The sequence below is a fragment of the Python bivittatus genome, unplaced genomic scaffold (genome assembly GCF_059951505.1).
Source record: "Python bivittatus isolate LINGU-HERP-01145 unplaced genomic scaffold, Pbiv_v1 ctg000340_np1212, whole genome shotgun sequence".
Taxonomy (NCBI): domain Eukaryota; kingdom Metazoa; phylum Chordata; class Lepidosauria; order Squamata; family Pythonidae; genus Python; species Python bivittatus.
Window position 1 is genome coordinate 23,360,484 of NW_028277056.1, and position 23,549 is coordinate 23,384,032.

The 23,549-nt window shown below is 35.8% G+C and overlaps 1 protein-coding gene and 1 pseudogene across 3 annotated transcripts in view; one reads left to right on the forward strand and one right to left on the reverse strand.

The window, feature by feature from the left end:
- B3GLCT (beta 3-glucosyltransferase) overlaps nucleotides 1-23,549 on the forward strand; it is a 70,295-nt gene that overhangs the window by 16,194 nt on the left and 30,552 nt on the right. For all 3 annotated transcript variants that reach the window (XM_088140705.1, XM_088140704.1, XM_088140706.1), the window contains exons 4-7: nucleotides 1,828-1,937; nucleotides 13,342-13,418; nucleotides 18,553-18,664; nucleotides 20,473-20,609. In XM_088140705.1, the coding sequence (XP_087996831.1) occupies nucleotides 1,828-1,937; nucleotides 13,342-13,418; nucleotides 18,553-18,664; nucleotides 20,473-20,609 (436 nt within the window). The remainder of the gene's footprint in view (nucleotides 1-1,827; nucleotides 1,938-13,341; nucleotides 13,419-18,552; nucleotides 18,665-20,472; nucleotides 20,610-23,549) is intronic.
- Nucleotides 4,552-8,626, reverse strand: LOC112540213 (bifunctional apoptosis regulator pseudogene; annotated as a pseudogene).

Sequence of the window (23,549 nt, forward strand, 5' to 3'; positions counted from 1 at the left end):
TCTCAAAAGAGATGCGTTCAACCTGCCATACCACCAGAAGCTCCTTAAGAAAATTAATATACATTTTAATATATACAGTACATATACTAAAATTACATAATTATAAGATCATTCCATTCACAGGAATGATCCTTGATGGAATTATACTAAGGGGATGCAGACCTGTTTCTGCCCAATGAACCAAGTGGGTCGGGACACATGCATTGGGAGGAATGGTGCATTCAAAGAGCACTTAGAACCACAGTCCAGATTAGCAGAGATGTGATTTCCTTAGAGCAACACACAAACATTCCTTTCTCACTTCATTATTGTGGGAGGGGATGAATATTTTCAAGGGAAGGTTGCAGGCAGCATTGGAGAAGCAAGGCCTAATCTTTCCCTTCTCTGCACTAGTAACCTCTCTGAAAATCTTTCTGACCAGCAGTGAGGTTTTAAAGGTTTCATTGATTAAAATGAAAGGTTTTTTAAAACCTTGATAAGAGTATTAATCAGCTGGATTTAGCAGTAAGAGCCCCTTTCATTTGATCTTGGTAACAGTTGAAACCAGGGACTGGGTATCAGGTATTGCCTGGGAAAGGAATTGGCGGATAAGACAGAGAATTCCCCTGTGCTATTTTTGGACCCTCAGCAAGATATTCACTATGCCTGGGTCAAAACCTAGAATACCATAGGTAGCATGGACAGTTGATTTAATGGTATTGTATCTACAGCTATATTGAGATTAAATGGTAAGGCATCAGAGCAACCTATTGGTGCAATTACAGATAGTCATCACTTAATAACCACAATAGGGGCCGGAAAATTGGTCGTTAAGCAGGGCAGTTGTTAAGTGGGTCACCATGTGACCGGACCCAATTTTATGACCATTTTTATGATGGTCTTAAAGAGAATCACCGTGGTCATTAAGTGAATCACATGGTTGTTAAGCGAATCCAGTTCCCCAGTGGACTTTTTTGCTGGAATTCCCTTAACCACATGATTCATTTAATGATTGCAATGATTCACTTTATGACCATCATAAAAAAGGTCGCAAATTGCGATCGTGACTGCGGGGGCAGTGCAATGGTTTGTGATGGTTGTAAGTATGAGTGCAGGTTGTAAAGCACTCTTTTCAAGGCTGTCGTAACTTAGAACCGTTGTTAAATGAACAGTCGTTAAGCAAGGACTACCTGCAATAGTATATCAGTATACAGCTCTTCAGTTAGAAGATACTAATGTTTTTTATTTATCATATCTATATTTATCTGAACATCTGATGCTTAACTGGCAGTTGAAACAAGTGAAGAGGTCATTAAAATTTCAATAGATTCTGTTGTATAAGTTTAGGAAATCATCATCTTTGTAAGTACCATGGTATGAACTCTTTTTGTACCTATGAGACTAATTTAGATTTGTTTTTATAGGGGCATGATGCATCTGAGAAAATGAGTAGCATTTAAAACTGTTTACTTTAAATGAAATAGTAATTACTTTAGGCTCAATGCAGAAACACTTTATGAATTCAGTTTGCTATACAAATTCATGTAAAATTGTGTGAGTATTTTTATTGTATCTTATTTTTCACACTACAGTTTGTGAATTGGACTTCTGTGGTTAATTTTTTTCATTCTAATTCAATGATATATGATACAGCACTGTTCTTTTATTTAAAATGAAAGCTTTTTTTCCTTGCTTTTCTCAACCAGTTTTATTAGAATTCAGAGGATACCCATATTTGTATAAATTATTTGAAAACCCGAGATGTTTTTCAGTGTGCTACTTGCAATAATACTGAATTCACTTAACTATTGTTCACCTCATTTGTTTATTATTTATTTCTATTTACAGAGCTAAAGGAAATAGTGTTTGTCATTCAGAGTCAGAGGAATTCTTTTCATTTGAAGAAAGCAGATGATCTTAAACAAAGTATTTTAAAACAGGCTGCCTCTTTAGGAAAGGTATGCTATCATGTTAAATCTATTTATCTTCCTGCTTGTCTTACATTTGAAATTTGAATTATAATTCTAGGATATATTGATCTAAAACTGTTCACCTGTACAACTGTGTAACAGTAGATTTCCAGCTTAGTTTATCGTCCAAATATATCCGCTGAATTTCTTTATTTTTTAAAATGATGCTTATGCTATTTGATTTTTCCATTGGTTTGTGTGACTTTTTTTCTCCTCATTTAGGCACATCATGCACATTAAAATGTGTACATGAGTTTTCTTTAATGGTCCTAACAAGGTCCTAACATATTAATATGTATATTTGTACATCCTGGTTTGTATTCATATAATAGATGCTAAATTATTAATTTAAGGGCAGATAGAACTTTATTTGCACTGTTTCCTTTTAAATAAAATCAAGACTATTTGGGGTTGAGTGGAGTTAGAGGAGCTAACCACAAGTTAACAAGGTGAGCTCTGTCACCTTAATTAGTTGATTACAGGTAGTCCTCACTTAGTGACCACAGTTGAGACCAGCAACTTGGTTGCTAAGTGCCACAGTTGCTAAGCAGAAAATCACCAAATTCAATGGACTTACAACCTTACTTCCCTTTCAGTTGTATAGTATGTATAGTATAAATAGTATGTAGATGCTGTTAATCTCTATGTGTCTGTTAATTGCTGCCTTGTCTGAATACCAGGCTTCCAAGAATTCTCTTGCATATTTGGGTTTATCTTGATCTAAAATGCTGACAGTTTCCCAGTTAAAACTATGGACTATTCAAAAGAGACAAAAGACCAGAAGATCGCCTCACCAGCAATCAATCACCAGCAATCATCACCCAGATAAGCAAAGGTTAATACCAGGCACACAATCAAGCAGCAAACATATCCTAATCAAAGAACTACCAGAGGAGCAAAACAAAACCCCCACCCCCACCAGCACTGGCAAGGCAGGCCACAGCACATAAATAGAGAGCAAACCCCAGCCCATTTTAGCACTGAAGATGTTACCTAGCCGGGTAATGAAACGTTTGCAAGAAAAGAACCAAGCTCAGAGAACCCCAAGGACTCCACAGTTCAACCCTGAGCTACACATATTCACCTCTATTGAGTCATTAATTAATTTCACACTGAAAGCTTTTGTTGTCCTAAATGCTGGCACTGGTCACAGAGTTACTTTTTCATCACCATGGTAATTGCCAATGGTCGCTATCCAAGGCAGTGGCTAAATAAGGACTACCTGTAACCATTCATCCATAGTCAGACATATTTTGAAACTATAAGCTAGAAGGTGGTTGAAAACTAACAGCAGTTTCTATTCTATCAACAAGACAAGGAAAATTAATATTGCAAGCAAGGGAAATTGTCAGAGATAGGTATCCCTGGCTATGTAAAATTTTCCAAAAGTGAATACAAGTTCCTGAAAAATCAGGAAAAAATGGTAGTGCTATCTGACATATGATTTTCATATTTACTGATGTGCATTTCAGTATATCTTAAATAAAATAAATATTTTGGAAATGGATTTCAGAAAGAGAAATAAAAATGTTAAGCTGATACTTGTAAGGGACAAAGAAAGTGCCAAGGAAATACCAAGTAAGCCTAGGGAAACTAGATGCAATAAAGAACTTAGGATTGGTGTCAGAGGCTTCCTTTCTTAAAACCTTTCTCAGCCCATATCACTGACCCATTGGCCTACATCATTTACTGTAGGGCAAGTGGATCAGCCTTTGTGATGGCCAGGAGCTTCAGCAGAACAAATATGATGATTATCTTGAATGTCAACAAATAATTTTGCATTTGTCTTTTTGAGGTTACAGCCACACACACAGACATTCTGGGGTCAAATATTACTATAAGCTATAATGTTTGGTTTTGGCTTAATATATTGCATATTCCACTTATTATGGTCTGTAAAACATGGTTTATGGCTTAGTGCAGTGTGTATTCAGCCAATTGTTACTAAAGAAACCAAACAGTGCAAACTGATTTAATGCAATGAATCCCTGGCTCTCTGTTGCAGATGATGGAATACAAGGGAATTAGAAATATCCTTTCTTAAAGGATATGATAAAATGGTATTGGCTCTTGTTAGGACAGCATACTTTTACCAAGGTTTTGCAACTGGATATGAAACCATTGTGCAGCTGACATTACTTGGCCAAACACAGGCAAAATTGTCTCCTTGAAAATTTTAAATTCTTATGTAGATTGTACCTTCCAAGATACCTCTCTGTGTAAGTCAGGGGTCAAACTCTCTGCTGTTTGACTTTAAGAATGACTGCAGCAATACTGCCAGATCAGGCTCAGAGTTTACATGTTCAGATCAGGAACTATAGACCATGACTGTTCCTTGCTGCTGCTTCCTCAGTATCAGCTCTGTCTTTGGCTGAATCCTTCTTTTTGTTTTCAGTGAAGGTACACATGGAGAGACAAGATGCTAGCTTCCCTTGCACCTTGTTTCTTAAAAAAAAGTGGGGGGAGAGGAATGGGGTTGCAAAAGTAGACTGTTCAATTAAGCAGGGGAGAAGTCAGCTTGAGTTTAAAACTGTAGAAAGATTTGGCCATTCCCACAGCTTCCTGCCACCAGATGGTGGACAGGGTTTCACACACCTGAATTCTATGGCAGGATCCCTTTCATCACCCTATCAGTGTAGGGATAGAAGTACATAATTCAATAAAATAGGCAGTTACAGACAAACTTGGAAATAATTGGCCAGAAAATAGCCATCAAAAATCCCTGGGCTGACATCTTCCAGAAATGGCTCCACATCTATTGTGGAATTGTCTTTACCTTCTACCTTGAGCAGAGCCTCCAGAATGAGAATAGTTCTAGCATGGAAAGCAACATGACATTCATAATGATGAAGTGGGAGATCCAGTAATGGATCTCTAGCCAGTCTCAAGCAAACTCCACAATCAGCTAATATGACAAGAAAACAAACTTCCCAAAGAATTCTCACTACTGTACTGTTTTCACACCGGGTCTCTGTGATCAAGCAGGTTTTACAATAACCTCTTCAAGCTCTTCCTCCTCCGGCATATGGCAGATGATCTGGATAAAGGGCAGAAAGGGATCTATGTAATTTAGCAGGTACAAATAGGCCATCATGAGCTGAGGGGAGCTCTTAAGTCATAAAGTACGATTAGCAATTTTTCATGATGCAGTGCTTTAAGGCTTGGTGGCATCTTTGCCCCAGCATCCTCACATGTTCAAGTTCACAAATGGCCTTTTTGTGGCCACTGTTCTTTACTTGGTAAGGAGCTTTTGTGAATTCTTCATTGGGTAGGGTCAGAAGCAGCCTTCCATTCAGTCTCACGCAAGAACCTCACTTGTAGAGGGAAGTCCAGGAGCTGGGTGCCCCAGCCAGCGAATCACCTCTGCACTCCATTTGGCAAAAGGTGATAATCTTTTGACTTAAGGTACTGCAATTATAGCCCAGCAAAAACATCACAATGCAAGTCAAAGCAGTCAGGACACCAGAGAAAAAGCCCCCATCGTCAAGGATTAATCCACTGGCTGATCCCTGGAGATTAAGCTCTTCTCTTCTGGCAAATGAATGCCCTCTTCTTCCATATCTTCTAGAGTAGCTGACAGAGCTGAGCCCTCACATTCTCAAACACTGCAGTACAACAATAACTCCTAAGGACCTCTCCCTGAGGTTATCTACCCCTCCCACTAGATTGAATAGGATGGACTCATCCCAGGTCCCCTTTATTAAGTGTTGTCATCTGCTGGGAGCTAGGAAGCGAGCCTTTTCCACAGCTGTGTCTACCCTATGGAACAGCCTCCCCCCTGAAATATGGAGTGCCCCTACCCTCTTTGCCTTCCAGAAAGCCATTAAAACCTGGATAAGCCCAGCATTTTTGTGTGTGTTATTTGAGACAGTGCGGTTATCACACTGATGGTCTGTTAGAGTTTTAATCTTGTGTTTTTATTTGTGAGTTTGTTAGCCACCTAGGGTTGTTTTATTTATTATAGGCAGCCATACCAATCATCAAATAAATAAATATATCAATAAATAAATTCTGTGCTTAAGAATGCATCTCGCACCCATCTGTTTTTAAGGAAAATGTCACTGTATTGGGACAGCAGTACCCCCCAACTGGTCCACTTAGCCATTTCAGCATTCATTTCCTGTATTATTTCTCTTGAGTTTAAAAAAAACTCTGGAAGGAAGATTTGGGATTTGAATTCAATGAATCTCATTGCTGCACTTTCTGGCATAGATTTCTTTCTAAATCTTTTTCCTCAAGACTACAGAGATTGCCATGAAACATTGCATCACACCAACTTTGAGTTCTTTTTAGGGATTACAGTACAAAACACTGAACCTTTATAAATTGTGTTAGGTTATTGTAACAAATTGGTATATATTACTATCATTGCTAGAGCAATGCCAAATTGATGGAGAGTTTTAAATAAATTTGGAAAAATCATCTGTGATCTTTGACGTGAATCTTCCTGTCTGATAACTGTCCATTTTTCTTATGTGTTTAAAATAATGCAACATTGACTCAGTTTTTAGACACTTGGTTTGTTACTGCAAAGCACTGAAAACTGAAATATATTGTTCCCTGGTTCATGCCTCACATGGTTAAACTTCCACTCAAAACAGCTTAGAGAACAGGACACATAGAAATGAAGTGAATCACTACTGTAAATAGAAAATGATAGCAAAAGAAAGTTTTCTTGAAGGGAAATGATTTATACTGTTGTGGAGCAACTAATTTTGTACATGAATATTTACTTTGAATCAGATTTTATTTTCCATTCTAAGGAGATTTCTTATTTCGGTTTATTATGTTTACCAAAAGTATAATTACAGAATTTGTTATGTACTTTCTATCTGCCTTGCTAGTGGATTGTTAATTTTTCTGCATTCCTTTTTTACTACAGTATATTTACACTTGTTTACTACAATATATTTACACAAACTAATAAAGGAATAAACAGTAATAAAACATTTTTTGTACTACATTCATTTAGAAATATTAAGTGTAGTGGTATATGTAGTATAGCTAAGTAGAAGAAAAAATGGGCTGCATTATGAAAAAATCGCTATATTGAAGAGAGACATTTTTTATCTGCATGATAAATAATAATGAATAAAACATACCAAAATAAATTGGAGTAAGTTATTACTGTCACACTGTGGCTATTATTAGGCCCTTCGTATAAAATTGTTATATTCTCCTGGGTCCATTCCATATGGACATTCTCCTACACGAACTCTCCTTCATACACATCAAGTGAACTGAAGAATTTTGTTCCTGACATGAGAGGAATTGTAATTCACTTGTATAACACATCTTTTACATATATAAGATTGCAGCTTCAATCCCTGAAATTAAAAATAATCAGTAGTAGGTGATGAGAATGCACCCTGCCTAGACCTCTTAATTAAAATATAGAACATGTTTCCATGTTCTTTCATCCATCTATATTCTATACTATTTGGGTGGGGGCAGGAAATATGAACCCACACATGAACTATTATATACTAATTATAATGTGCAATGCTGAGGATAATATATAGGTGGGATGAAGATTACCATTTTGCCCTGGATTAATTACATGTTAACATAATGAAATGGACTGAAATGAAAACCTTTGTAATATGCCATCTGTGGTTTGGTCATATTTATTTCATATATAGATATATGCTACTCATAATGTCTTTGTAGAACAATAAATACAAATACTGTGAGAGATAAAAATGAATTTTAGCTAAATGCAGACCAGTATCTCTGCATCAATACTGGAAAAAATGGGCGGGACAAGGGGCAGGGAAGGGCACAAGGCCACAGTGTTTGTCCATACTTGTGATGGAACGTATCTACAAAGGGGAGGTGATGTGGTGGATAGCAACAGAGAGCAAGGCTATTAGGAAGGAGGGGGTGCATTCCAGGAAGGGAAGGGAGACAAAAGACAACACAGTCTGCAGGGGGAGGATGGGAAGCATAAGAGGTTCAGGATAGCCACTCCCTAGAATCTCCCAGGGCTTATCCACTAGTTGCAGTAGCATAGATTTAGTCTGGCAAGATTCTGTAAGGTATAAGCAGATAAAGGAACTTAACTCAACTGGATTGTTTCACCGTTGTTCTTGGGCTGGGCCTAAGAATACTGTATAATAAAACGTGATTTATGAAGTCATGGATAAATTTTAAAATGTAATCTACAGCATTGTATATTTATTACATTGACCTGCAGGATCTTTTGGTGTATCAATTTGGATTGCTACTGAAGCATGAGTCACAATTTGGGTGTCTTTAACTCACACCTCCAGGCTGATGAGCAGGTGACAGCTAAGAGGACACAGCTCCATCTTGTGCATCAGTGACAGCCCCTCTTGGATGCTATAGCTGGTCCAGAATGCAATGGTTGTAGGAGTCACAGGCACATCTCAATTTGGCCATTTCATCCCACTACTTTGACAGCTGCACTGGTTTCCTGTTGGCTTTGGGTTTAGTTCAAGTTGCTGGTTCTCACTTTAAAGTCTTACATGACTCAGGACCTTGTAATCTTTGGGATTGATTATATCTTCCCATCCAGTAAGATATGGAAGTGCAGGCTTTCTTCTAATTCCTTCTGTTAGGGAATGTCACCAACAGGGCTCATAGAAGCAAGCCTTCTCATTCTTGCCCTCTTCTGTGGAATAGCATCCTCCAGAAATCTGAATATTGATAGCCATTTTCTGGCCAGTATTGACTTAGGCCATTAAAACATGCCTATTCCTGAAAGCTTTGAAGCTGAGACATTTTAATGTTGTTCCCTCTTATTTTGGAGTATTTGTCTAATGAAAATGGTCTTCCAAGTATTATACGTGTAGATGTAATTTGATTTTCATATTGTAATTGTGTTATTTTTAATTTTTTTATGATCTTATTTTTTTTAAGAAAACAATCTTTAATCTTAAAGAAAAAAGAAAATTTAAAAATTACAAACTAAAAATGCAAAAACTAAGAGAAAAAAAATCTATCTTATATTTTCTACTTCTCAGTAGTCACTGGTTTAGCAATGAATTCACTACTATAATATGAATAATACAAGATATTATTGTAAGATATCACAGAATCTCTACTATATTGCAATAACACATATTGCTGCATCCTTTGATTAGTAGAGAATATTGCCTTTTCCCAAACTGATTAATCACACATTCCCAACAACCATAACTTGAGCCCTCAAATTTTTTACATCTCCAGCATAGAAAATTTGACGACCATCCTTTCAGATACATTATTTGGAAAGTCCAATATACCCTAAATACATTTTTTGATGAATCAACCATAATCTCAGATCTGTAAATACCATTTTAACATTTTAAGGACATGAAGCCATTGATGTGGCTTAATCAGAAATTCAGGTTCTTTAGTCCATGCTTGTAATATCCCAGAAATGTCCACTTCAAAAATATTCTTGAGCTTTTGATAGAGATATGTTATAGGTTTTATTTTTGTCATGGATTCCATCAAGTAAGAAAGCAACTCGGGCGCCTTTGAGGGAGCCAGAGCATCTGGTCCATATTGATCCATTAGAACATGCTTAAGCTGAACGTACCTCCATTGTTGTGAACTGGAAGGACCAAATTTGAACTGAAGTCAGGAAAAACCCTTAAAATAATGATTACATAGTCATTGATTTAAAGTCATGATCCCAGCTTCAAGCTTTCCAATAATATGATTTACCACTGATTTCAAAGTAGAATTTTTCCAAAGAGTTAAATATTTATGAGTCTCATTATTAAAGCTCAATTTACATCCCAATGTGGCCCAAAGATTTTTCACCACTCACACAAACCCCTAGAAATGAAACACCTTTTCTGCTATATGTTGCTCCAAGTACTTGCCATGATTGCTAAGGAAATAGATAATAACTTTCTAACTTAACTCATAAGGAATAATATTCCATTATATTTTCATTCCACCAACAGGTGGCTGATAAAATATTAGACCAATGGCATTTTTGCAAATCAGGTTAATTAAAGCCATCTTCCTCAAATGATTGTCCCAATTTAGCTAAGGAATATCTTTGTGGTCCAATCAAAAGAAAACATTAATTTGATATTAATATAGGAATACCTCTAAGAACATATATCAAATGAGGGGCAATATTAATTTTAATAACATTAACTCCCTCCCCCCCCCCCCCACATACACAGTTCAAAGAAATTTTAAGCCATCTAATAACATCCAGTTCAACCCTTTCTAAAAGTTTCAGCATATTTATTTCCATATATTTTGAAATATTTTGGGGTATATAAAGCCCCAAATATTTAATATAATTAGTATAAATCACAAAACCCATATCTTTACATAATTGTATTGCTATATTAGAGCTCAGAGGAAGTAAGCAAGTTTTATCCCAATTCATCTTATAAGTAGAATACTTTCCCAAATACTGCACAACCTTTCTAAAGTTAGGCAAAGAAATAGAATAGTGATCCAAAATTATCCAAATACCATCAGCATACAGAAATAATTTATACTTACACCCTGCCAATGTAATACCCTTAATATCTAAAGACTGCCTTACCACGGTGGCCAAAGGTTCAAGAATTGTATTATTTTTTAATTTGATTTACAGATGTTGGGTACATATGCCATTCAGTCATCAGTGATTGGAATGGCATATAAGGCAAATAAATATATAAATGACAGAATGTTGATGGTCCAATGTAATGGTATAAGAAAGGCTGTAGTCAGTGGGATGCTGGTAAATGTTTAAGAACGGGCTCTACCAGCTCCATTGCTACTTCTGCCCTGCTAGTCATGGAACAGCTGATTGGTGCAGTTCTGCTCTCAACCAGCTCACAAAATTCCCCCAAATTTAAAAATCAGCTCTCGGGAGCAGGTACAAGCAGGCTCCAATATACCACTGGTTATGATATTTAAGATGCTCAAATGCTATAGCCTTCTAAGGATATTTTGGTTACACTAGGGAGTAATTCTTTATATTAGAATTCCATTGCCTTACAATAATGCCATTCTAGTTATGACACAATATGGCACATGATGCAAAAATATTCAGATCTGTAATGCTGTGGTGATTATAATTTAGTATTATTTAAAACATACAGTTTATCATACATATTTAAACACTGTGGGTCAGTATTTAGAGATATACATATATAGAGTGCAATTTCTTTCATATTTGCTTTGTCTTGCATTGCCCTCAAAGATCAAAATATATTTTAAAAAAGGAAATTTTACAACATGCTAATGGCAATAGGAAGGATCCCGGGCTATTCAGATCATATTTTACAGTGAATCTTTAATTGTTTAAATATTTGTGACTTCAGATATTTCCATTTAGTTTCTTTCTGTACAGAACACTTCTAAATTATCACGAGATCTGTATGAGTTAGTTGCTCTGAATTTATGAAATTTATTTTAATTCTTAAGGCTTGGAGTAATTCTTTCAAGTTCCTTTGGTATATTCAGGTTCCTTTGGTATTATTATCTTGAAACATAAAATACCGTTCCCCAAAATTATTAATTTATAGTGCTAAATTTCAGGTTGTTTTTCTTTGTTGCTCCACTGTAACTTGGAACTTCTGTTTTGTTTCTCCCTATCTTACTATCTCTTTTTCTTTGCCTGTTACAACTCTCACACCAGCATAAATAGTTGATGGTGTAACTGCTTGCATTTTAAGCTACCAGCCTATTTGATTAGTCTTCAAAAGGATTGTAATTTGGCATTTGTGCCAAATTAGAAATATTATGAACCTGGAAAATGGCAAATTCTGCAGTGTATCTAGAATTGATTTTTCAGTCTGAATACCTAGGAATGGTTTTCCATCACAGTCTGTGCTATATTAGAGTCTTCTGACAGATCTCACAAATCAGCTCTTATAAAAATGTATCATAGATTTCTTTCATATCCTTATTTAGAACTATGTATTTTAAAGAAGAGTGCTCACAAAAATATATATGTAATGGTGAAGTAAATCCTAAAGCTAATTGCTTGAGAGAAAAAACTGTTTTTAAAAAGTATGAATAAAGCTGTAGGAGAAACATATATAAAAGTATATATACATTTTTATACAGCCTCCTGCCCTTTTGGGGGGTGGGGCAAATTCATAAACCACTAGAGAAATAGGCTGAAATAAATTATGAATTGGGTGGAAAGTTGGTAAGAAGATAGGTAAGAATTGGTAAGAATCAGCCATTTGCAATATACTCTCATAGATAATTCTTGGATAACCATGGATGGGGAGGAGCAAGAACAAGAAAAAACAATCCTTGATTTAAAATATGTTCACCCACTTATCTGTATGCTCTCTACCATACAAATATAAAACAAGCAATAAAGAGATTTTGACTGAAGATAGTAATATACAAGGTGCAATTCTGAAAATACCAGTTCATTTTATTAAAAATAATCATGGCTCTCAGTAATGTATATTTGCATGGCCATACATATAGTTAGACTCGCAAAATAATGTTTATATTACTGGCTTTTATATTATTATTTTTTAAAAAATACACCCAAGACTCAGAAATGGATACTAAAAACCAATCTGTTGATTTTTTTTTTTAAATCAGTGTATTTGAAATATGATTCTGACTCCCAGTCTCAGATCAAAATTTAACTCCTAGGCTGACTATTGCAACTGCCCAATGTCTTTTAGTGGCAGCTGAATGTATTCACATTGCACTAATCAAGCCGATTGATAAAAAAAAAAAATGTATGTGCTTTTTCTTCTGCAGCTTCTTGTGAGTAGGCTTTTTAAGCTAAATAAATGTTCTAATGCATTTATAGTGGGATTGGGATACAGATATGGTATCTCTACGTTTAGTCTGTGCAAGACATTACAATACAAAGGCATTCTTTTGTTCAGATCTATGATAAAAATGTCTTTCACTTGATTTATACTGTTTTTAGGCCTTTCATTTCAAATCTCACTAAGTATTCAAAAACAGCATTTTGCCTGTGCGTTAGTCATTCCATTGTAGATTAAAAGAATGATCAAGCTTAAGGAATTTAATGAAGGTAGAATTGCAACTCAGTTGCTTTTTCACAGATCTCAGAAATGCTGAGGTATATCCTTTGGGATTAGCAGCTGATACATGCTTGGACAACTTTTATGCCTAGTATTTGCATTTCATTTACCATCAGGATTTTGTGCATACTCTATCAATGCCAGTATTCTAAACAGTGGATTTGGAATGTAAGGTTTATTTTCAGTAAGGTTCCTATGTGAATTTACTTGTTTGAAGAGGTAAGATTCTTATTCTCCTTAGAAAATACTCTTGTGTTTGAAAATAATTTTCATATTTCTGAATAGGAATGCTTAATTACAAATCATGTTGTTTATGGAAAACATGAAACAAAGTATTCTGTTTTGAACACTATTTAAAGTGTTTATTGCTCTGTGGTTAATTAAATATGTTTTCTTAAAAGGAAATGCCTACAGTTCTGCTTACTCATCAGATGGACAGACATGAAGGGACGTGGACTATTTTACCATTAATGCATGAGTAAGTGTAAAAACAAGGTATGACATTGGGAAGTACAGACTCGTGGAGTTGCAAGGGACCATTTAGGCCATTAATTTTCATCCCACTGCTGAGTTCAGAAATCAATTTAAATCATCCAAACAGATGGCCGTCCAGTCTCCACTTGAAAACATCCAGCAAAGGAAAACTCTTTCCCTTGATAATTGGTTCCACTGTCAAACTGCTTTTACCATTAAGAATTTTTTAAAATCTGCCTTCCTGTAAGAGTGTTATTCTGTGCCCTGCATTCTAAGGTGATAAAAAACAGGTCTTGGCCTTTTATGTGACAACTCTTCAGGTATTCACAAAGTGCTGTCCTAGTCCCCCTTCAGTTTTCTTTTCTCAGTGGTGAATGTGCCCACTTCCCTCAGTCTCTGCTGGTTAGACTTAATTTCCAGACCATTGACCATCCTTGCAGACCTTCTTTCCATGTATTGTAATTTTTCTGAATCTTTTTTAAAATGTGATACCCTGTAATGAATACGCTCCTAAAAGTGCGGCTTGACTAGTGCAGAAGAGAACAGAATTATTACTTCTGGTAATGTCAAACTTCATTTCTATTGATGTAAATTATTCTTCTTTTGGCTTTGCCGTTTTGGCAGCTGCATCATGTTACTCATTTTTATTCAGCTTGCAATTAACTGCAATTGTACTTCACTCCAGTTTAATGAGAGACTGTCAGTGAGCACTCTTTGTACAATCTTTGTCAGTGAATACTCTTTCAAGCCAGCTGTGGCTCCTTCCAATGGACTTGCCATCCTACCTTTACAGAATGTTACGGGATAGTTTATCAAATGCTTTGCTGGAAGTCAAGTTATATTATGTCCACATTATTCCCATGATCTACTAAGGAAATTACCTAATCAAAAAGAGAAATAAGATTGGTGTGATGACTTCTTCCTGACAATTCCATACTGACTTCTGGCAACCAGTAAATTGCTTTCTAGGTATTTACAAATGGTCATTTTATAATCCGCTCTAAAAATTTTCCCATGTATCCATGACTCTATTTTCTACCTTTGAAGAAGACTGAGAAAACATTTTACCTCTTCTAGCTATCTGGTACTTTACACATTCTCAAAGATAATGGATAGAAATTCCTTCAGTCACCTAAGATGCAATCCATCAGGCTCTGGAGATTTAAACTTGTTCAGGGTCAATTGGTGTCCTCTGCCTGGTTTCTGTCAGCTTTCCGATGAAGTCCTGCCCCTTCAGGCAACTCTTCACAGCCCCCTGGCAGAATGCATTTCAGAGGACACTGAGCCAAAGTAGTAATTATGTTTTTTCTTTCTTAGTTATTACCTTTTACTTTTTTCACTGTACAGTTGATATACTATTCCATTTTATTTAGAACATAACTGAAAAAATCCTTTGTGGTCTTAGTATCCTTCACTGATCTCATTCTTGTTCTGAATTTTAGCTTTCCTAACATAATCTGTACAATACCAGACTACCTGTTGTGCTCTTTCATGATGACTTTATACTTTTCCACCTTCTGTGTATATTTTTTTTTATTTTCAAATCTTTACTAAGCCTTTTGTGTAGCTTCTTCTAGTGTCTTCCCCCCTTTTTTTCCTCATTAGAACTGTTTGCAATGGTACTTTTAGTATTTCATTTTTTAGGAACTCCCACCAATCATGAATTTATTTTCCCATTTGCATCTTCTAATATCTGAACATATCGAACATTGCTCTGAATTTATTAAAATCTACCTCTTGAAGTCTAAGATACATGTTTGCTTACATTTAGCTTTGGTTTCCCTTAATGTCCAGTATTCTCCCAATGTTCCTACTACTTTCAATTCATCAACTAAATCTTTCCTATTTGTTAGGATCAAGTCAAGAATAGCAGATTCCATTATACCTTTCTTCACCTTTTGAAGGAAAAACTAATAAGCAAGACAGATCCAGCATTTCCTGGAAGAACCATCCTTGGCAATGTCTCCCAATGGATGTCAGGTAATTAAAGTTCTAATATCTCATGTTTCTTTGAAAGATTGGCAGTTTTGGTTTTGGAGAACATCATCCACATTTTTTCTTGGTTTAGTGATTGGTAGGAGACACCAACAACAATGTCTGTTGTTATTCTTTCTTCTACTTATTTTAGTCTAGATGCCTTCAGTAAAGCAAGTTCATTCCCTTGGACTTCTGTGGAGTATTTTTAATATTCAGTGCAGTTTTGCCTCCCTTTCTATAAATTATGTTCATTTTGAACAAGTTGTATCCTTGAGTTCTAATCATGAAAATCATCCCAGTGTTCTCAATTATACCTATTAAATCATATGTACTAAGCTTATCATGTTTATCTCTCATAGTCTGAGCACTAGTATATAGAAAATGAAGGACATGAACTTTATAAGAAAATGTTATCTCTGATTTTTCATTGAGTGGTTGATTATACCCAGTTTAATAATTATTTCACTTATTTCTACAGTATACAGGTTCTTACATTAAGTTTTTTGTCTGTATATACCCCTGATGCACCTTAAAGTTGTCCTGATCAGACATGCTTGGCTCAGTAAGTCATTCTAAGGTTTAGTATATGTATATAAAATGAAAGGATCAGAGTAAAACACCAGTCTGTACTACAGTACACACAGATTTGTTAAGTATTAGTATGACTAACAAATAAGCCATTATGATACACCATTGTACAAAGAGGGAAGATTAAACTTACAAATGCAATTATAATTCTGTAAGGCTTTAAAATAACATCACTGAAGCAATGAACATGAAATTGAGCAAACTCTGGGAGGCAGTGAAGGACAGGAAGGCCTGGCACAATATGGTTCATGGGGTCATGAAGAGTTGGACACGACTTAACGACTGAACAACAGTCCATGTAAATGGACATAAAAGCAAGTTTGTAAACTTCTGGCCTATAGTATATGAGCTGAAACAGAATGGAGTGCTGGAACTACTGTAGAAATTATAAGGAACTCCAGCTAAACTAAACATGTTTTGTTTATTTCATCAGTGGACATACAGAAAGTCAGTATTTTCTGTTGATACCGTTTCTATAACTAGCCATTGTGCTGGAGTATTATTATTCCCCTTTCTAGTCCTTTTCTCTGGACAATGAAGGTCTTGGCAGCTTGTCCATTAGAGCCTGATGCATGCTCCCAGAAGTTAACATACTTCATGACTCTGTCAATCCAACAGGCTCTAGACTTTCAATAGTCAATTATTATGACTTTCTTATCCTTTTACTGATAGCAGTACATCCCCTCTGCTTTCAGGGTTGTAGCCTCCTGGAGACTGAGAGGCTGTTTCTTCTGTAGGGTACTGAAAGGCATTTCTGTATTCCATTGCTGCTGAATATCTCCTATACCTCTTGTTTCTCATTTCTCTCTCATCCATGAGCTTATTTTTTTCTCGTGCATAATTGCTTATACTGTCACCTCTTGTTGTAACACTTCAGTTTTTAGGTTAAAAAAAATTCATTATCTGATAAGAGCAGAGGAGATAACTCCCCCAATACTCTTTCTTCTTCAAGTATCTCTACACATTTGCAGTGCAGATATCATGAAATCACAGAATTGGAAGGAATCTTAGAAATCATCTAACTTACTAATACATTTCTGACAGATGGTCATCCAACAAAAGAAAACTCACTACATCAGGTGGCAGCCTCTTCCACTGGCTGACAGTTTATACAGTCGGGATGCTTATCTTGATTTCTAGGCTGAATCTGCTTTCTTGTAGTTTTAGCACATTGGTCCTGGTTCTGCCCTTTGGAGCAGTAGAGAATAAGTCCACTTCTTTTTCTGTGTGGTAACCTTTCATATATATAAAGACTACTATCATATCTCTCCTTAGTCATCTTTTCTTTAGACTAAACACGCCCAGATCCTTTAACCATTTCTCATAGGAGTTAATTTTCAGACACCCTCCCCCTCCCCCATCTTAATAGTCCTCTGAACTCATTCCAATTTGTCATTGTCCGTTTTGAACTGTAATGCTCAGAAGTGGGCAAAAAACTCCAAATGGGGATGGACAAACATAGAAAGGAAAAATTACTTGTAGTGATCTGGACTCTCTGCTTCTGTTAATGCACCCCAAGATAGCATTTGCCTTTGTAGCAGCTGCATCGTACTACTGGCTCACATTTCATTTTTGTTCAGCAAGGACACCCAGATCCCTTTTATGTGTGCTATTGGCAAGTCTGTTCCCCCCAATCCTATATTTTACATTATATTTTTCTTACTGAGATGCAGAATTTTACATTTCTCCCTACTGAATTCCATCTGAATAGTTCTGCCCACTGCTCGTGCCTATTTAGATCCTTTTGCATCTTCTCTGTTACATCTAAAGTGGTAGCCATCCCTCCAAGGTTTGTGTCTTCTGCAAACTAAATTTCCCTCATCCAACTTACTGATAAAAATGTTGAGCAGTTGACTCCATGGAAGCTGACTGGCTGCCTGATATACCTTTTACATCTCTGCAGCACCTTCTGTTTACTCACAAGGAAATAATCACTTGGACAATCAGCAACTCTCAGAATACATTATTTGCATGAGATGGCATTTGGGCTGTTCAGATACATATGTCAAACAATCAAAATAATCTGTAGTAAAATGGGGGGAAATAGTGGTAGTAATAGCAGCAGCAGCAGTAATTTTTATTTAGCATGGGCTTATATCTAAGTGTAGTTTAAACAAAAGTAATCTTTTTTAACATCCCTGAAGCTACTGAAGATGAGCTTTTCCAAAGAGCATTTGGTTGAATACTTCATCATTGCCATTTTACACTATTTCACTTTGAATTATTTATATTGATTAGTTGCTATTATTTCATTTGATTTTTATTACTTGTTTTATTTATTTCTCAATATAACTTTTATATTTTATCCCTGTATTACTGTAATTTTGAGTAGTTATTCATTGTTTTAGTTTACTTACATTTACCGTGGATATTTTAACAGTTGTAGTTTTTCTTGACTGTTTTGTAAAGTACCAAGAGTTGGTATTGATTTTGTGGTATAATAAATAATGTAATATCAGCAATAGAGCAGTATTATCAATATAAACATTCCCTAATATCAGCACAACCACTTGAGTTACAGAATTCTTTCTAAACCATGCTTACAATAAATGAAACTCTTTTTCCCCCCTCAGATTCTCTGTTGCATACAGCAGAAACTCCTCATGGATTTTTTTCTGTGAAGAAGATACAAGAATACATATTGTAAAGCTACTGAACACACTTAGAAGATATGACAAATCTAAGGTGATGTTTTTAAAAAATGATTCCTTAATGTTTGACTTTGAAATACAAGTACTACAAACTGTGAAAAAGAATAGAAATCTGAATTAATTTGCATTTCAATAAAGCTATGAACATAATAGATGAGAAAGAACAGTTCTGCTTCTTATTCAACATGCATAATGCCTAAAACGTAGACCACAGTGTAATTAATGATAATATATTACATATCAAGACAATTGCATTGTGTTGCAATTACAGTTTTATGTCAACATTGTAAGAGTTAAATCTCAAATATCAAGATCTACTCAGATATGAAAGATCAAAACTATTCCTGCATAGAAAGCTATTTTTTTTAAAGAAAAGTATTTACAAGGAGCTGACATACAGAAAATTATAAGTACAGAAAATTATAAGTTATTTTAAATCCATTACTAGTAAAAATTAGTACAATACATTCTGAAAAAATAATTGCCTTACTATCTATATCTGTAAAGGTATCAACAACTTGTTGGTAAGAATAATTTTGTATGCGCTGGCTCTTGCCTCACCTTCTATATTTCACTGTTCATTTACCATTAACAAGAAACGGAGATGTTGGGAGTCTTGCATTCACATATGAAAGTATTATTTCTGAGTGGATTCTTATCTGTGGCTAAAATTACATTTGGTCATGGAAATAGTCTTACATAAATTTAAGTTAACAACTATTAATTAGCAGCCTAGTTCACACTTATTCCTATAGTGTTGTTTAGTTTGCAGATGGCTGAAGGGTAAGAATGTGCATAACATAGAAAATATATTTCATTTAGAACTTAGAACAAATGAGCCCCAAACCCAATACAAGTGGAAGAAACGCACAATAGAATTTGGGTCTGTTACTCCAGGCTGAAATTCTCTGTCCTGCTAAAGAACGATGTTGAATGAAATTAGGTGGGTGTTGTTTTGTTGTTGTTGGTTTTTTTGATAATGTGGTAAGCATTCAGAGGGCTTATTTAAAGAAATTGAAAAGTAGTCTCTCTCGAGAAATTCAACAATGGGATTGAGGAATGTCTTTTAATAGATGTGGGGAGGTTTGTTCCTTTTTTCCCCCTATTCTATAGTAGGCATTTTAGGTGTGGGGTTTTTTTGGGTGGCGGGGTTTGCTTTCTGTAGATTAGATGGCAGTTAGCATATACTGTTTCTTCACCTGTAGTGAGGACCACGTGTAGTGGTCTGGTGAGTCAGACCACTTGTACAGTGGTCTGACTCACATATAATGCTAAGCTATAATGTCCTTTGTTTTGAGCTTTGAGTGATGTGAGAACTATCCATTTTGCACAAACAAGTCAGTATGGCTTGTCCAACAAATCATACTTTTTAATAAAAAAAAATCTGATTTTATATTACGTATGGATACATCAAGTAAACAAAAGACTTATTTGTTATCTCTTGTTTCTTGGTCAAAAGTTAGTTTTGCCTGCCAGCCAATTTTGCCAGTGCAAAATCTAGACTTTATTTTTGATGAAATGCCACCACTATTAGAACCCCCAATCAACATAACTAATGGTGAAGGATGCAGTGAACTGTGGTTCCTCCATATCTGGAATGTCACAAGTTTCCAAACCTGCACAACTGGTTTATGTGTTTAAGTTTGATAGATGAAGCATTAGTATGATTTATTATACACTTAGGGTTATCTTTCACTCTCTGTGTGTTCATGTATTCATATAAGTATATAGAGAAAAATATAGTCTTATAAGGTTCTGTGGACCACTTAGTAGATATTCAGGACCTCAGTAAAGCTAAATTTGGATGCTAGCACATTCAATAATACTGCTCTTCTCTCACAGGAATTTTTTTTAGGCAAAGCATTACATGATGATGAATCTACAATTATTCACCATTATGCCTTTGCAGAAAACCCTACAGTTTTTAAATTTCCAGATTTTGCTGCTGGCTGGGCACTTAGTATTCCACTTGTAAAAAAGTAAGATTGCATGCTGTAATTTATTATAAATTGTTTGAATAGTTGGTGTTTTTAAAATGCTGTGAAGAAAATGATGCTGTTAAACATTAAAAATCTTTCCCTCTTTGTATGTATATAAAATGAGCTGTCAATCTCTAATCACACATCAGCTTTTATCCCATTTTAAATGGTTAAAATCCAGTTTCATGTACTGTATAAGCTACTATTCCACGAGTATATGTAAAATATATAAAGTATATTAACCAAAAAAGTAAATCTTTATAATGGGTATGCAAAAATATATCTTTTGGAATATGCTAAAGAACTTCTGAAAAAAAATACTGCTCTTCCCTGCCTCCTTGGGTAGTTGACTTGGAAAACTTTCCATCTGAAGATGCTGAGTAATTGTCTTTTTCTCAGGCACTTCAGTGGCATCCTGGGGGAGTCTCATTCCAAAAAGTAGTGGGTTACATTAGGACAAAAACTGAACCTGATTTCATTTCATTCCCATTTATTTAACATCAAATATGGCTAATATGCTAACTCTTCAGTTATATATGTAATAATTGTTTCCTTCTATTAGTTAGAAAGTACAGTTTGACAGCAACTTTTGGAGGGCTCTGTAGGCAACACCCAAAGTCTGTATAAAGCCTTGGGGCTTAGGTTGTGTACTTTTGCAGTATATGGACCTTAAGATAAAAGGCTATTCCCAAGGAATATATCTACAACATCAATTCTTCTGCCATGTTTCCATGGTGTTGCCTTCTACTCATCCCCAGCCCTTGACTCAGGCAGACCTAAGTCAACTTTAGGTATTAAGGTTGAAAGTAGTGTTAAAAGTAGTGTTTTCCTTCTTAAGCTGGCAACATCCAATGATAGCCTCAAGGTGTGTATAAAATCTATTACACGGTATCATCCATGACAATGGAGGCAAGGTCAGATGACCAGCAGCAGGTAAGATCAGAGAGATGCTGGTTGGCTATTTCAGGCTGATTGAGGTACGCCTCTTCCTCTTTGGTCCCCAGTCGACTGCTACCATTTTGCTGTTGTCTCCTCAGGGAGCTGGACACAACATTACTATGCCAGTGGTCCTTTGGATTTGGGCAAGAATGGTATTTGTATTTTTTAACATTTAATCCTTTTTTTGTTTTGTTTTAGATTTTTTTATCCTGTCTTTATCATTTTTATAAATAACTCAAGGTGGCGAACATACCTAATACTCCTTCCTTCTCCTATTTTCCCCACAACAATAACCCTGTGAGGTGAGTTGCGCTGAGAGAAAGTGATTGGCCCAAAGTCATCCAGCCAGCTTTCATGCCTAAGGCAGGACAAGAACTCACAGTCTCCTGCTTTCTAGCCTGGTGCCTTAACCACTAGACCAAACTGGCTGTCCTTTAACCCTTTTCCTGATCTAGCTGCATATAAATGCCACAGGCATGCATCTACCTATATAACACAATATGATACGTGGAGGTCCACCATTTTACATCTTTTGCAAAATTATGGAAGTAATCAGCAGCTAGAAAATTTAAACAATGGTCTAGTAAAATTGTGAAATAGGTACTACACTGCTTGGGCAGCAGAGCTATAAGTTCTGCTTATGTGGGCTGTGGCCTAATTTAGCACAAAGCTGAAAGAGCATAGAAGTGGAGTGATAGGGCCAATACCCTTCTCCATTGTCTCCTAAAAAGAAAACAGGAAAATGGAGGTTAGCATTTGTTGCTTAAATAAAGAAATGAAGGAAAGAGCAATGCTAAATAAAAATGCTGCCTGTGAATCAGCAATCTTCATGACTGACCCACTGTTTGTTTTTAACTTCAGTTAACTTGGGTTACAATAAAATGGAATGCAAGAGGAAAGACACAGGATGGAACCCAGAGATGATGGGTAGGATCATACAGTCAGACCTTCCTCTTCCCTGCCACAGTATCGTGGTTGGGAAGATGTCTTTCCTATTGGCTGCTGGTGTGCTGAAGGGAAAGGGCAGCAAAACTGGAACAATCAACGAATTACTTTGGTTACTGTACACTGCCCATGCATAATGAGGAGAAAACTATTTGGCATGATTCAGAACAGATTCAATAGAAGCAAGATAAGGATAGGCAGTGGGAACAGTACATTTCATGCCAGTATAGTTTTATGTAAATCAATGGAGAACAGCTACATTTTAACTCAGCAATGGAGAATGGTCCAAACAGAATTAGAGACTGATGTTATCAGTATATTGACAGGATCTCAGTTTAAATTCCTTGATCTTATCCAGTGCTTTCACGTAAATGTTGAAAAGACTGGCAGATAAAATGGACCTTATTGGACTTTACAGCACAGTAGCACAGGTTGAACTGAAACCTGAAGATAAATTCAGAATTTCTATAGCATTGTTCCTCTGTTACCCAGCTAGAAAACCAGCCTAGCAAGATATGATGCTACAGTCTCTCTCCAATAGAGGTATTCTGTCAGGGCAACCAGAGGCATCTCCATATCAAATCCAGGCTTGTAGCTGGATTGAGAACCTGCTTACACCAGGGCTGTTTCGGTACAAAATCCAGGATGGAAGATGATCTAGATAATCTGCTACATGATAAAATGCAAAGCATTGGAGACAAACAATTAAACCAAATGCTCTTTGGTTAGAAATGCTCATAGATAAATAAAACATGTTGAGTAGAATTTGTTTGTTTGTTTGTTTGTCAACTTTATATAGCTGCCCATCTCACAAGCAAGTGACTCTGGGCAGCGTACAACAAGGCTAAAAAACAATATATACAAAACAATTAGTAGTAGTAGTAGTATTAAAAAACTTTAAAACGATAAAAAAGCACAAAGCTAAAGGGGAATAAATATTGGGTGAAGAATGCATATCAGAAATTAATAACCTTAAAGTGATGTATCTATAATTTTATATAAAATATGAATTCTATAAAATGAAATACATAAATATATTTTCTTATGACATTGCAT